We start from the raw sequence: 16101 nt of genomic DNA on the forward strand, positions 1-16101 counted from the left end.
AGACTATTACGGCCACACTTCCCTCGCCCCAACTCCCATGCTCCAATGTTGGCAGGCCAAGTCCCATTGTAGTCATCCACTCAAACCACCTTCGTATATGATAGGGGCGTGGCTGAATAGAGCTATTGTCTTTGCTTCACAAAGGCACTGCCTTCCCCGTTTCGGTGCCCCCCCCCCCCCCCCATTAGCAACCTGTGAGACGGCATCCAGCTACCGCAGCAAGGCCTGCTCCAGTCATGAGGTAAGCTATAGCTGCAGGTTTTTTCAATTGTCGTCGATAGAGAGTGCTGGCTGGTGTCGTTCTAAATGGAATCCAAAAGTTTTCTCAAATACGTGGAGTTTTGAGTCAGTGAGTCCCAAGCGTGTGCATCTTTCTGCTGTTTAGAGCTACGAACAACGTGTACTGAAATTGGAACTTGGACTTTTGCTTCTCTTTGGACTTAAGGTGAGGCGGGAGCCCATATAAAAAGGGCGACTAGTCGTGTCCGTGCAATCAGGGCATCTGTTAGTGCTTGTTGATCGACTAAATCAACTGTGTTAGTAATGAGACTAATTATATCGGCCAATTCTGATCTCAGTTTTCCACGGTACGGTCCAATGGAAAAAGTAGGGATACGTTTTGTCGGTTGCAACGTTTCAAACCCAAGACGCTCTATTGATAATTGTCGCAAACGCTCCGTGCATTCACTTAAGTGCTGACAAAGCTACTGCAGCTGTATGATCTGCTGGGTTAAATCGAGAAGAATATGTACCTTTTGTACATACCAGTGGGCGTGACTCACTAAAATTATAACTTGTTTCACTTTTGTAGTACGTCTTTTTACGGAGCACGACGAACGCACTTCGGTTCTAATTTAAATTCAAATCAACTTACAAAATGAAGTGTTTAAGTAGTGTTCCAACTTGAAGATCTCGTATCTTGTGCATCCTGAAGTTCGGAGTAAAGACAAATATTAATTTTGACCCACTTGTATGTCTTAGTTATTGAATATTTGGATTCGTTTTTCCGTATAATTTAGCTCGGGCCATCTATTATCTGTATCCCCAAGTTATCCCTAAATGAAGCCATATAAAAATCGAAAATGAACGTATGAAAAGGTAGAAATATGGAAATACTATATATATATATATGTGCGGTTACTGCATAATGAGTTGCCGCGGTGACCCAACGGCAGCGTTTACTACGATGTTGTTGGATACGGGGGTGGCTTTTGTTTTGGCAATGACAGCCGTGTTCTAGCAAATACCGTTACGCATCTAAGCAGTTCTCTAGAAGAAACGAAAAAAAAAAAAAAAAATAGTTCGAATATCGGATTCGTCGCTATTTCCTGCCTTATTAGACAATTATTGACTCTTTCCTGAAGATCGTGTTCCTAGGCGCACTATTGGGCTGGATAGTTCTTGCATTGGGCAATCATTGTTTGTTGTTTTTCGCGATGAGTCCGGCGGAAGGACTTCTTCCAAACGAGCCGTTGGCGACACACGTTGCCACATAACGAATGGCTTATCACCCTTGTTGAAACCATCGTCAATAAATGTCTATGCACCTGTTATTGGCGAAAACCGTGTGGTAATAATTACATGTTGATCCCTTCTTGTGCGTAACTCAGATGGTAATTGACGCGATATCCTTGCTAGAGTGTAGTGTTGATATTTTTGTATGGGGCCATCGGGTTGAGCTGCGGAATAAGCGGAGATGAATGTATCGCATACATTTTATTCAAAGAATTTCGTTTATTACAAACACTTCCAATTTTGGGACTTATAATTGGACCGATTTGCCGCACTGTTACATAATTGTATCGCAATTAATACAACACCCGAATGCTCTTAAATACTTCTAGCTGCATATATAACCTGGCCCGAATTTTATTTGTGAAAAAAATTCAACAAGAATGAGATTATATGAAAGGTAAAAATCATAAACGTGCGTCATATAAATGTATTTTTTTTTTTACATTCTTATATTCGTCTTTCTTTATGCCCGATCGGTGGGGAATCGCCCACCCATTCAGATCAGTGGATCTAGCGACTGTTTTATTGTAAACACACAGTTGTTTGTCCTAAGATGAGCGACGAGACTACGAGCACATAGCTGTGGTGGATAATACCGCTTTGGCTCGCAACGAGTGGCCAAATCACACGTTTGCTTTCGGCGTCTGCCATCGAGTCTCCTAACGGAGGTCCATGCCTTCCTTTGTCACAGCGGAGTCACAGGCGAGGAGCGCTCGCAAGGTCGGTTACTAGCGTGATTCACTGCACCAGTCATCGCGAAATGAAAACCAACTGCTGACTTGAGCATTATTTATGATTAGATTAGACTGCGTCCTAGAATGCAGCCGGTACTCCGGCACTCCTCTAGTCTGCTCCGTACAACCCGGCAGATTTGAAGCTTAGCGTTCAACTACGCCGGCATTATCACACTGTCTGCAGATCTTTTGGTCGGTGGCCATTTTTCCAAACTAACCAGTGCGTTCGGCGCGAGGTGGCTGCTCAACGCACTTGAGGCACTATACTCTGTATATATAGGCGAAAATATCCTAGTCACTTGACGTGCGCCGGTTGAGAGTTGACGTTGGACCCGTTTACCTGTGAGTTCATCCCTGCGCCGCCAGTCAGCAGATACAAGCTATCCTGCTGCTTGTAAATAACTGGGGGGGTACGCTTTCACTTTCATACGGCGTTTTAAGCAACAGAAAAAATTATATGGCGCTTGCTGGTAGGATGCTGTCGATCCCGATGTAGCACGCCGGTTCGATGGTAGACGCCTTCCGTCACACCAAAGGTACGCGTACGATAATCAGAAGAAGAATCACCGATACTATAGCACAGCTAACGTAATGCCAAAACGACCCAGTCTGAAGGATGAATAAATTTAACAACGAAACACTGCAGAACAGCGTTGTTCATCGAGAGTAAAGCTGAAGCAGAAATAGAACAAACAAGCACAGTATACGAGATAGCGTCGCAAGTCAATTTCTTATAGTATACTCATATATCTACACGATGAATTAGACTTGAGAAGTAGCTCTTTAATCGTGGGTCCCGTCTGGTGACGTAGCAAAAAATACGCAAGAACAAAGTCAACTGGATCGAACAATGGAATAATAATATTATAGGCATATTTTAGGACGTTCTGATATCAGTCAATCGAACCATCTGAATAATTATAGTTTTTATAGATAGTGCATCTTTGACATACGTTGTCGGCGCGGCATTATTGGAAGAGCATAGAAATGACAATGATGTTCCAAAAAAACATAGTTCTACAATTAAATACGCTCTTTACTGCCAAAATTTACGTATCTCTTTGTTTTTTTTTTCATACGTGTTAAGTGAAGTCGGTCGAACTGCCAGAAGACTTTGCTTCGCCCGGTGTATATATATATATATATTACCAACCTAAATGTACCTAAATGTACAAACCGTCAAATTTAATAACATTGGCTCCATTGACGAGTCTGCGAGCTACATACAAAACGGTATCTAGCACATGCGTGCTTTTCGATCAGGGCCGGCGTTACTCGTATACGATTCCAATAGGCGGCGACAGTTACAATTACCAGACTGCTTGCGTTTACTGACTGCTTCAGAGGCTCGTTTTTTAATCTTCAGTTTATTAGCAAACGTTTTAATTGGTAACAGCATAGAAAATGTGTTTCGGCAATTTAACATAATTTGATTGTATCGATCTTTCCGGCATATTTGGCCGCATTATAGCCAGTTGACCCAGTAAATGGCTGAACGATCGTCACCAGGGGAAAATAGAATTATAAGCAAAGGAAAAACGAATGAAGCGATGCTAAAAAAAAGCGTTTGCTCGATTACGTCAGTGGCACGAAGACAGACGCAAGAAATATTGGTCTTTCGGCGCTCTCACGAAGCACTAGGGGGCCCTACCAGAACTTAGCGTCGATTTCACTGGCAGCAAGACGGATCCAACAAGTTTTCTTAAGCTAACTTTTTTGTGACTAATATAGCTGTTGATCGTTTAGCTCACGTGAGTATTTTTGTTCTTTTCTGATCTTCAATCGAATCGTTTTTTCTTTTTTTTTTTTTCTTTACACAGCAGTGATTATAAATCGAAGTACTATGGTTGTGGGGATTGGGTCAACGTAATCAATTGCGGATGCACTACTGACAAATGTATTGAGATTGTCGTAGAAGAATTAAGCTACCGGAGCCTTTTTCTGTTTCGTTATGATTATAAAAAAAATACCTGCAACAATAAAAAAAAATACCGGTTTTGTGAAAGCTAGGCGACGTCACAGATATACGGTGATATGTCTCTTTGCGCCACTGCTACGAAATATAAATGCCTACATTTTAATGTATAAATTATTTCTATTGTGATATGTACGTTGTCTTAGTTTTCGTGTGGAATGGATGTCGGAATCGACTCTTTCTAGCCGGATTATAGAAGGAGGACACCAGGCAGAACGAAAGAGTTTGGAATATTGAGCATTCGATCGGTACATGGAATCGTTCGTGAAGGCATCCATACATATTGCTTGCTTGTTTGCTTGCTAGCTAGCGCCGCAAAAATTTGAAACATATTAATATGTGCTAGCTAATAGTATAAGAAACACTTGGCGTAGGCCAACACGCTGACCCCAGCTGACAGCTGATTTAAAATGCAAAGCTGAAATGACTGCTGGCACCAAGCAGGAACGAAATACGAACGTCGAACACGGAGCATATAGCTATAGTAGAAAGCAAGAACCGTAGAAGGCGGGAGAAGGACTAGTGAACAAGAGTCATTCGAATTCGGATAAACTGACGCTAGGTTACCAATGCTGTTTTATGCTCAGCTATATCAGTTAGTCTTCAGCTAGTCAGATGCGATGGCATGACTTCGCGCGTAGCCACTGCGAACCAGGAGGCACCTAGACCCCACTTTCTTGTCAGGACTGGACTTCACCACAGACGAGAAGGCAGACATCGTCGGTTGTATCATTACCGTTGCGGTCGCCGATGCCGTAGCGATGCAAAGAGGTGACGCGCTGCTAAAGCGCGCACCCCGCACAGCTGTGATCCATTAATGCTGGTCCTGTTGAAGCGTTCGTCTTCATCGCCCGACTTCGTTCAATTGGCCGAACCGAACGATCCAGTATCACCGACAAACTGCCATCGGCGCGCAGTAATAGCAACAACAAGCCAGCCATCGCGGAAAACTTAGACAGTTCAAACGTTCAGCTGACTTTGGCACGATGATGTGTCTCTGTTCCAGTCTGCTAGCGAAGCTGTTAATCATACTACTTATTATCGTACCCTCAGTGCTAGGTTCACTGGTGCGGTACAATGATGATAGTACCGATCGAAGTGAGATAACTTTTATGCAGCCCGCTTCTAACCAAGTTAACCCTACCCATGTGCGTGCTCGACGCGCAGTGCAGTCACGACAGTTTCTTGGTGGATTTATGCGGATGTTTGAACAAGCCGAGTGGGACGTGATTTTTATTAAGATGACCCGTGTGCTCGTGAACTATTTCACTGATATGGGCTTCAAGATGATCTTTGGACAAACTGGCCGCTCGCTCGACTCTGCTGGACCTTTCCGGAGCCTTGAGATCATGGATCGACTACATGATCGGATCAAGAAGGATCGTTAGATTGAAGGATCATGTTGTGTTCTGCGTACACGAACGATTAAGAATAAATGATGAATGCAAAGTTTTATCATTGCTTTGGTTAAATGTGCTAAATAAATAGATAAATCACTCTTGCGGTTGAGGGCAATGGCTGGAGTTGTAAGTGGCAGGTACCACTAGTTTGGCAATCAATCACTCGAGAACCTAAATACAAGAACAAAACATGGCTTGACGACGGCACTCATAAGAACAGTTCATACTGATTCGACTGGGATTATTTTGTTGCTTACAAATTGCCTGCGTATCAATAACCGGATCTACCATTGTGGATACATGTCACCTAGACGATTGCCAGAGTCAGTCTATAGCGGTGAGCCAACTGTTAATGTATAACTGAAATCAAACAGAGGGGCCGCGTAACGTTTTTAGGACGAACTTTTGCCAAAACGTTGATCGAAGGCGCCTTACAGGCAATACGAAAGCACTTCGGACAGTTTGAACCATGCAGCAAGACAGGGACCGTTATCTACAGCAAAAAAAAAAACAGCAGAATAACAACACGAAGTGTATTATTATGTAAATAAATTAATTAACTTTTAAATTACATCCGTTATTTTCACTTAGATCTCTGTGTAGATTTGACTGACAGGGTCGCAGCAGTTACTCGTAGTGATTATACAAGATTAGTTTACATCATCGTAATGAAAACCGCACGTTTGTTGAGATCATGGAAAGCCGGTATATTATAGTTTACTAATATACAGCAAACCTATCTCGGTATATTTTTTATGCGTGAATTATTACAGGTTCTGAATACATATGTTATTATTATGCCAGCAAGCGAAGTGAGTAGAGGGTAGAGTGGCCTACCTTCCTATCCAACCTGAGCTGATGCACAACTATTACGTGTTCGAAAAATCAGCTCAAAATAACGTGTGACCAACATACTTGTAATTACGTCGTGTGTCCTAGTTTTATTGCATCACTAAACAGCGAAATTTTAACGTAAAAAAGAATCGATCATAGAGTCGTTAAGAACGTTACGGAATATTTGAGATCTACTATTCGTCTGTTAAGAAGTGAATTAGTGCCTGTATTGGATCGGAAAATAGCATAATAATGGCCTAGAGCGAGCTTAAGAATCCGCTTAGGCATAAATTAGAGTTTCCAGTTTGCTCCTGTAGTTAAGCATCGCTTTAGAAAATGCTTCTCGTCATGACACAAGCCGCTTAAAGTTGATGGAAAATCTCATTCAAGACGAGAGAATCAAAAGCTCTTTCTCGACTATATTTTCTATGGCACCGCTGTCCTAGCAAGGACCACTTAAGGTAGCATGCCCCATACAAACGATCACGAGGAGTAGATATTACTATGTTCATTGCGTTTTCTATTGTTAAATTTCACTGGATTTCTGGTGAAGGATCCAGGTGTGTGTACATCGATTCAAAGCTAGCTAATATTTGTACTCTTTCGGCTAGTAGGCAAACATCTTACCGTTGTATCATTATGGTAATGGAACTATTTGATGTATTCAGAACCGCCTAAATTGAAAAGATCTTACTACATAACGAGCTGCTAGCTGAATTTCGTAAAGGGTAGCGGCTGGTACATAGTATCATATTATTTCAATGGTAGAAAAATACGCGCTTAAAAAAGGCCTTAGTTTAACCAGTTTGATTTTGAACACGAGTCTTACGACCTCTTTACCAGAGGATCAGCAAGGCATTCGGAGTTGGAAAAACAGTGATATTCCGTTCTAAAGTCGATTTAATGAGCTCAATTAGAGTCTGCTGCTGCTGTACTATAGAATATTCAGGTATTTTCGTCATTTGTTAATGGAGCTTTCGTTTCTATTCTATCTTGGTTTGTTTCGATCGAAAACGACAAGATGTATGCTTGTACACAGTTTCCAGTAACCTAGATTTTGTTTACAATTAACATTTCAGTTAATGTTTTTTATAACCTAGCTTCGTCAAAAAGGACCGATAAGATCTCTGCAGAAGAAGATCGGCGGCGTCGTTTGTGGTAACAAAATGGGCGGTCTTAAAGCAGCAGTCGGGCGGGACTTAGACCCTTCGCTGTTCTCGTTCAGCCTTCTCACAGCCAGTGTGTTAATATTAATACCGTTAGAAGTCTCCTCTCAATCAAAAAACAATTTCAATGCTGATTATCGATCGCAGCAAGCGACTTACTATCCCAAGGTAAGGAGACTGGAAGATAGGAAAGGATTTCTAGTATAGGGGTGTGTATAAAGAGATGTTTTTTATTGGTAAATGCGTGCTTTGTATCATATGCTTATATTACGATAAGCACACATATTACACAAATTGTGTGTAAAGGAAATTATTTTATATTGCGATAAAACGAGGTTATGCTGCATGATAGATTGTCAACAGACACACGAAACATATCGTGACAGAACTAGCAAGCACAAGTGACTGGCGAACAAAATATGTCTTAATAAATTGCCCTGTCAAGCTGATGACTACTACTTAATCTGAGTAATTGCCATTCTATTGATCGCTACCTCTTTAACTAGAACCTGTGCACGTTTTTTGCATTTGAAGCTCTTCGTTCAACTAATCTATCACTGTGTTCTTTTCTTGTATGCCTTAACAGATACCTGCGCAATACAGTCAATTTCGAAATATGCTTATGTACCCGTACGACAGAAATGATTCCTCGCCTGTAGATGCATCAAAACCGGAACACGAGATGTCACTCACCAATCGCCTGCCATATTTTGGATTTGCCTACAAATATATCAAGGTTTGTGCGTCATATATCAATATATCGGGGAGAATGACAACAGCTGCAGTATCGACCTCGAGTTAAAGGCTACTAAAAAGACCTTCTTGGAATTGTTTACTGCCAATGTAGATCCACACTAACGGCTATGTGCATTTCGGCGGAGGTCCAAAAGAATATCGACTGCCGGTTCGATTCCCGCTGGAGCCTGCTGACACGCTCAGCGAGAAGGATCCAGCCATCATCGCAGCATGGCTAACCTATCAAGTCTTCGACAAGGATGTTGCAGAGTCTGGGCTTTACGTCCGACTAGTTAAGATTAAAAAGCGCCGGTAAGAGTATACATTCGGCCAGAAATCTCCTAGGATATTTCTTAAATTGAACTTACATCGCCAGATAACGAAAAACTGGAATTTCGATTTGAGCAGACCAAGTCAAGTCTCGTGTAAAGACGATGCTATTTACGGAAATTCTGGGAAAAATTTATGATAACCACGCCCTAGTCATATTCGTCTAGAGCTTCGGCGCATTAATATTATTGTCTGCGCTATTTTTATTGATACTACTGTCATATTGTGTGCAGAGAACTCCGAAACTGCCCCACAAGTATCCATGAAAAAACCGATTGCTGGCTTCAGCGTAGACTTCATGACGACTTCAATGGCGGAATGATTGGTTCCCAGGGATTTGCGCCGACCTTTGCGCTCATTGCCACCTGGAGAAATACTACGGTAAGAGCTGTTTCACGTCCTAGATTCTAGAATGTATCGAGCAATTGCACGATAGCGTGCTAATAATTTTCGTCCACTCAATCAACGCTAACTTCTCCGATACGGATATACAAGCGGTATTAGGTGGTTCCATTGTTATGGTTCGTTTGACTGTCTTCTACTAAATACTTCAGGTTCCACAACTCGAGAGGCGTGGCCCGAAACAGAAGACCAACACGTTCCAAATAGTCATCGCTTCTGATGAAATCCGATCGTACGTTATGCTGAACTACGAAAAAATCGACTGGATCTCTTCTGAAGATCGGGTAATTGCTCCGAGCAATGACGATAATCTATTTTGTTACAACGGTCTATGTTTCCGCATCATCTGATCTTCATTCCTATTCACATCGTGATAGATATCACCGTATCGATATGGGTGCTAACTAATTAGTTCAAACTTAAGCTATTATTTATTGTTTTCTCTAACTGCGAAATAAAAGATCTTCGGAAATTTAGTAGTCCGTTACCTGGTGGTGCAGAGCATATCGGTACTACGCACTTCGGTGGCCAGATTATTTATCATTGCCTGATCACACCCGGGTCAGCTTTTGTTTCCGTTCGTGTAGTTCGAGCTTTTCGTATTTTTGCAATAATAATATGCCGACTTTCGGCACGGTCTGGTGTATCTGGTCACGGTTACAGAAAGACGGTACGAACGGTCTGAATCCGTTCATTGGCTTCAACGCCGGCAACACTACTAGAGCTTACGAGTTCTTCCCGTACTCACAGCAGCCTCGAGTCTCACAGATTACAGAAGGCGGAGATGAACAAATGAAGGGCCGTTACATATTCCAGGTCAATGAGGAAATCTATACAGGAACATGTGTCAACTGGGGTACGAGACATCTGCAAAATAGGTTGCACACATGTGTATATATATAATCTTTTATCAATTATGAAAAGAAAAACGCATTACGCATCGGAGCTTGCGACGATAAAGCTGGTCACAGACTTTAATAGGAGGCTATTTATGTCCGACAAAATGTCCGTGTTTTCTGAATGCTATTACAGAGCTGGATCCCCAACTCGTTACTCAGCGACTCCGTTTATCATTCTTTCCAAAATACGCCAATATGCTCGGCGGAACCATGATCAATGTAACAGGACCATGCTTTCCGAAGCATGCAAAGATAGAATGTCAATTTCAGGATATGAGTGGTGGTCGTTTTCCGGCCATCTACCGAAATCGCCATCATGTGTCGTGCTACATGCCGCAAGTATTTTATCATGGTTACGTGGATCTCACTGTTACCATTGATGGAGGTGACGCCTTTTTCTATGGTCGTTTCTACATTCGTAAGTGCAAGGTTACGTCACAAAATCAATGCAGTGACATTTTCTTTTATTGAATACAAGTTGCCCCATTGCTCGCAAGGGGCACATATCTTTCATTTAAGACAGACGCTACAATAGTGGGTACGTATGTGCATTTGATTTGATTTTTGAATTTACGCGCATGATATGCGCCACGTTACCAAGAACCTGAAACTAAAACTGTATGTGTTGTTTCTCTATCAGAGCCACCGGAGCTTGCGAGCGAGGACATTCTTATTGTTAATGACGCTGATAAAGAGGAGAAACCTGAAAGCATGAGACTGCAATGGAAGTACGACAAGCTGACGTCATTTCTAGACGACAATCGAGAAGTTGGCATTCATCTTTGGGGCTTTAAAGATAACCAAGAATACCCATCCCTAACTTATATTACTCAACTAAGCACCGCAACTGTAATGGATCGCGAGATAAATCTTAATCTTGCAAGATACGCAAACGCTAACGATCGTGAGAAGCTTGGCCTGCAGTTTGGCTTTATCAGCGTGAATATTACGAATCCAAACCTGGCAAATCTAGTAACCGATGAAAAATCTCCGTAAGTAAAAGTTTATAACCAAGTTTTAAAACAAATATATACCTTAGACACGCTATTGCATCTGTCTTGCTAACATTATCGTGATATAAAGCCAACCTTAGGAAAATAATCATGCGAATATAATGGCATGTCGGGGGATCCACAAAACGACATCGTCGACCTCGGGATCGACACGAGCAATGTAAAAACTGATCGATAAACATTTTCAGGATGATCTGGAGTCGGCCAATGCCTCTAGCATGGTATTTCTGGCCTCAGTGGGAATATCAGTTTGGCAAATATTGGAAGGATTCTTTTTGCAACGATTGGTTCGAACATGAACGAGAAGGAGATAAATTTGCGATCACACTCTGGAGGTACGTTTTTTTCACCAGGCAAAAGCTGCGATATGATGCCCTAAGAGATAGGGCCTAAAGCCATTCTAGAAGTTCAGGAGGTGTGATATTTTGGTATCTATTTATATCAAATTAGTACATTGATTATTTTTACTTTAGCTACAGATGTTTTAACTGAACCGTATATAAAGAAAGAATGAAAAAGAAGAAGTGTAAAGTTCGCCCCCATATATTGCATTTCGTTGTCCTGCCCGCTCTACTAATTGTCGGCTACTATCATGTAATATTTTTTGCTTTAGAGTACACAGTGAATAAACTTCGTAACGAAGAGAAGATGTTAACGTTTTCGATTTGTTAGCGCATCAACAGCTACAGCCACAAATGATCTGGGAATTGGTTATGAACAGGATTAGCAAAGAACGGTATTAGTATTTAGCCTATAATGGGATTAGAAGACTCAGCCTAGAAGCATATGTAGTGTTAAGTTTATTCTGGTGAAACGTTTAAATTGTTTTATTCAGATGCCCATGTACATTGCGTCAATCGGACTTAGATCGGGGCCGTTTCGCACCCGATACACTCTGCAATACGTACAGCCGAAAATGCGATCCGTTCTACAAGACGGCTTTTCAGTGCATCAAGTCAGGACGGCCTAGCATAGGGGGTTCCGGACAAACTTGTTGCTACGATCCTGAGGGGGAGCTGATCCTCACTGCAGACAGCATGTATGGTGGCAAGCCACACCGGTACTTCAGTTACGGTAAAAGCTACATCACGTCACAGAAGCTCTCGATGTAATCCTTTGTTTATTGAAATTGCTGGTTCAATGAATCATGTTGTTCTTAATTATAATTCTATGCTCTGATTCACGCTTGAAAGCACACTTGATAGAACATTAAAATCGCAGCCTCTGAAAAACTACTTCAAATGTAATCAGTTCTTAGTAAGCTGACTGCTATTTGATTCTCATTTTTATCGTGACAACTTATCTTTCAATTATGATACAGGTATCCTGCCGTACAATCAACGTTCAAAAGTGGCAACCCTTGCTACCTGGCAGGCTGACATGATGCCCTTCTTCACCTGTTGTCAATGGCAACCCGATAAAGATGATTCGAGTTCGTGCCAAAAGTACAAATGGTACCGCACATCGCAAGACTGTTCCGCCTACCAGCCGCCTGGCTTCGCCTCAGTCTTCGGCGATCCGCATTTCCTCACATTTGACGGAACCAACTACACGTTTAATGGACACGGCGAATTTTCGCTTGTACATGCTGACAACGAAAAAGCCAAACTCAGTATCCAAGGTCGATTTGAGTCTCGAAAACGAGAACATGCTTCTGACTTTATTATGAACGGGACCTACCTCTCAGGTATTGCTGCTCGAGATAACGTCTCATCGACTGTTGAGTTCCACCTTCGTCCGCTCGTAGCGAGATGGCAGTATCAGATGTATCTGATTGTAGATAATGAGTATATCTACTTCTGGGACGACTCAATGAGAACGCAAAACTTCAAAGGTACGAGTCGTCCGCGTGGTAGAAGTGCTGTGATGGAAACCGCCATATGTTTCTATGAGTATGACGTACATTACGTTAATTGATGTTCCCATCTGAGCTGCGCCTGCGGCTCTTTTTGCATGTGCTAATAAATAGGCAAATATAAGCCCAAGAACGTGTAAAAATTTCGAGTCCACATTTTTTTGTTTCATAGGCGTATCAATTTACCAGCCTACTGGCTATTACAATATGTCGAAGATCGTAGCCATGTTTGACTCAGGCGCCGGAGTTGAAGTCAGTGTGGTCAACGAGCAGCTTGTTCTGAATGTGTTCCTGCCTATCGAGTTCGTGGTAAGTACTTTGAGCGGCTGTGCTATCCTGACTTGTGCAGTGACCGTTACGTGTTACAGTCCCTGTTTGAGCCGATATGCTTTGTACGATTCGCTGTATAATGGCTTAAACATACACTTATACGCGCGTATTTGTGTAAGTGCACGGTTACTTGTGATCGTTCACCTTGCGTAATTACAGAATATCACGAGCGGTTTGCTAGGAAGCTGGGATAATCGAGCAGGCAACGATTTATCTGGCGATCAACGAGACTTCGGAAACTTTGCGAGTCAAACCGACATCGAAACAGATAGCGAATTCGGAAACAGGCGTAAGTCAGGGCATCTCGTTCAGTCAGCCGGGGGCAATCCTTTTGTGCACTAGCGCTCCCTATGCAAACTAACGCGTTTTATATAACGTAAGAGACGTAGGCAAAATTGATTGCAATTCCCTACGTATACTGCTATGCAATGATGAATAACGTTTGGCTTTCAAACTTGTACCACTACTGAGACACGCTAAAAAGAAAGTAGATTTGTTGTGTTCTTTTCAGATCGACTTAACGAATCAGCATCACTATTCAATCATCAACTGTTTGGATATAAATTTGGCCATTATGACAATGTATACTTTCGACCGCTCTCTGTATCTTCACGGGAAATCACAGTTCCTTTAAATGCCACCTTTCGCGAACGGGATCTGGAGGAAGTAGGCACCCTTTCATAGTTTTCGTTTCCCTAAGCTGCTTAACATTTAGTTACATGTAACTGAACGCTGGATGGACTTTCGTCCATGTATACTTTCAAACATTTACCAAAAACGACAGTATCGATCCGACAGGCATTATATCCTGTGCATTTTTGGGCAGGAACTAGCAGGACGTCGGTAAATGTTTGTTCTTATTAATATTTGCTGTTTAAATAGATTTGTGCAACATCGCGGGCGTGTCGCTTTGATTACATTGTGACTGGAAGCAAATCCTATGCAGCAACGACGAAGCTCGTTGAAACATCGGCTCGAGTTATTTCTGCGGAGGTGAGACGGACCGAAATTCGTTGTCAGGCCCTTGATAAACCTGCATTCGGACTGAAATCGGAAATCAGAAACTTCGTAGGCAAGACTGTTCGTTTTACATGCCAGGAGGGCTACCGTTTATACGGTCACGAATACCGTCAGTGTAAAGAGACGGGTTTGTGGTCATGGGGAGAGAACGCCTCGTGCAAGAGTAAGTTCGGATTGAGTCATGCTTCCCTTTTTGCTTTAAGTAAGGGAAGTGATTTTTGGCGTTACGATCAGTGTTAAGCTGTCTGCTAAGGTAACTCGGACCGAATACTTATAGCCATCTGCGCAAGTATGTGCTGCTATGTTTGTAGCCATATTGTTTAAACTTTTCTACTTCTAATCCATAGGATAAGTGTGAACAATACGTGTATTTGTTTGTTTTTTTTTTTTTTGCTAACCAATATACACAATACAATACACAATATACAATAACAATTTTGCTAACCACAATACCTCGCACTTCAGGTACTCGTGTGCATATTACATCGATGGTTGCTATTGCGTTGGGAATCTTCCTTCCAACAGTTCTGCTCATTTGCTTCGTTTACTTCTGCTTCTGCCACTTGGGCAGTCGTGAGGAAAAAGGCGATTATAACACGAAGGAGCAAGGACTGTGAGTGATTTTTTTATTTTGGTAATTATAGTTAAAATTTATAGTAACTACCAGCAGGTTAAATGAATATAGCCAGTTTTGTAATCTATTTGTGTATATTCACCATGTATACTGGTGCCTGAAGTTCGTCGCTCCTCTGGATCCCGTTAGCCGTATAAAAACGAAGCTCGCTAAAGCAGGACAATAATATGCATTTGCTGTAAATCGCAATGTTGCAGGCACCAAACCTTTATGGAAAAGATGCCTCTACAAGATGAGCCTCAAGGTAACCCTCGAGGGGCGTATCGACCAGCACAACGCCCCTCAGAACAAGCTGTCAACCCATAATAAGGTTACCTGCTAGGCCATTATCCCCAATAAGGCGACTTCTATTGACAGAGAGCACCTTAGTAAACTATACAATCACAGTCAAATGAAGTCTACTGAAAGTGTATATAGAGCGACAAAAAATATAGATCCTATAATAACATTGCGTTACTACTTTGAAAAGTATTGCTATGAACGACCGAAATACTGCCGAATATAAACGAGTTTCTAGTCAGATACTCGACATCTACCTTGACGTAGCACCGAATACCCATTGAACCCTAGTCTACACCTTAAGGCCCATGCAGCCACGGTGTCAACCCATACGCACGAGACACGCTCAAATGTGCGATGAAGCCAGCATATCCTGGCGCTTGTCCCTCGAAGGACGAATATAATCCGCCGCGCGATAACAATTCTCTATCTGGATTTTCCAATTTATTTAGCCTAACAAACACGTAAATAGATGAAAAGTTAACGAGAAGAAATAAACACTATTTATTTAGTTTTCTATATTATTACCATTCATATGTGTTTACGTCATGATATTCTCATTCGTCATGAATGACGAACTCTGAAGTGCGCAGCTGGTAGATAGGTTAAGCACGCTCAGTCAGCTTGAACTTAACTCGAGTGGAATATCCGAAAAAAAAGCTGATTGCTATTTACGTAAGATGCTTGATAAAAAAGTTACGTTAAAAAGAGGGTAACTTTTCTACTAATATACGCATTTTCTATAATGTCAACTGTCGACTCGCAAGATATTTTGTGAGGGGTCTTACTTGACAGTATGATTTGCGTTAAATGAACATCTTGTCCGCAATATGAGGCAATCTTACATTGCTGGATTCGATCTTGATCTGAAAGCCATCAATTTACTTCGGCTGAAAAAATATGGCTCGGAAAAAATGGCTGAGAAAACAAACAAATCCAAATGACAGATAGAGACGTATCGATGAACGAAGGAGAGGACA

The 16101-nt window shown here is 41.8% G+C and overlaps 1 protein-coding gene across 5 annotated transcripts; it reads left to right on the forward strand.

The window, feature by feature from the left end:
* The first annotated feature begins 22 nt into the window (after nucleotides 1-22).
* mesh (sushi domain containing 2 mesh) lies at nucleotides 23-15651 on the forward strand. Of its 5 annotated transcripts, none has more exons than XM_086976957.1 (18): nucleotides 23-241; nucleotides 7559-7792; nucleotides 8211-8360; nucleotides 8472-8671; nucleotides 8923-9070; nucleotides 9244-9375; nucleotides 9755-9947; nucleotides 10124-10408; nucleotides 10631-10982; nucleotides 11192-11338; nucleotides 11839-12077; nucleotides 12325-12837; nucleotides 13031-13167; nucleotides 13348-13477; nucleotides 13700-13854; nucleotides 14071-14371; nucleotides 14674-14821; nucleotides 15040-15651. In XM_086976957.1, the coding sequence occupies exons 1-18, from the start codon at nucleotides 38-40 to the stop codon at nucleotides 15146-15148; spliced, it is 3777 nt and encodes a 1258-aa protein (XP_086833083.1). In that variant the 5' UTR covers nucleotides 23-37; the 3' UTR covers nucleotides 15149-15651. The 5 variants fall into 5 exon arrangements, with proteins under 5 accessions (XP_086833083.1, XP_086833084.1, XP_022648361.1 ...); XM_086976958.1 differs by having other exon boundaries at nucleotides 114-241; nucleotides 7538-7792; XM_022792626.2 differs by lacking the exon at nucleotides 23-241 and adding an exon at nucleotides 248-445 and having other exon boundaries at nucleotides 7538-7792.
* The last annotated feature ends 450 nt before the right edge of the window (nucleotides 15652-16101 follow it).

The sequence above is a fragment of the Varroa destructor genome, unplaced genomic scaffold (assembly GCF_002443255.2).
Source record: "Varroa destructor unplaced genomic scaffold, Vdes_3.0 BEIS01000001.1, whole genome shotgun sequence".
Classification (NCBI taxonomy): Eukaryota; Metazoa; Arthropoda; class Arachnida; order Mesostigmata; family Varroidae; genus Varroa; species Varroa destructor.

What these genes read in the sequence shown, in the direction of transcription:
- mesh (XM_086976957.1), top strand. Translation starts at nt 38, where the DNA reads ATGCTCCAATGTTGGCAGGCCAAGTCCCATTGTAGTCATCCACTCAAA. An exon ending in GTAACCGATGAAAAATCTCC is followed by an intron (nt 10,983 to 11,191) that starts GTAAGTAAAAGT and finishes AAACATTTTCAG; the next exon opens with GATGATCTGGAGTCGGCCAA. An exon ending in TTTGCGATCACACTCTGGAG is followed by an intron (nt 11,339 to 11,838) that starts GTACGTTTTTTT and finishes TGTTTTATTCAG; the next exon opens with ATGCCCATGTACATTGCGTC.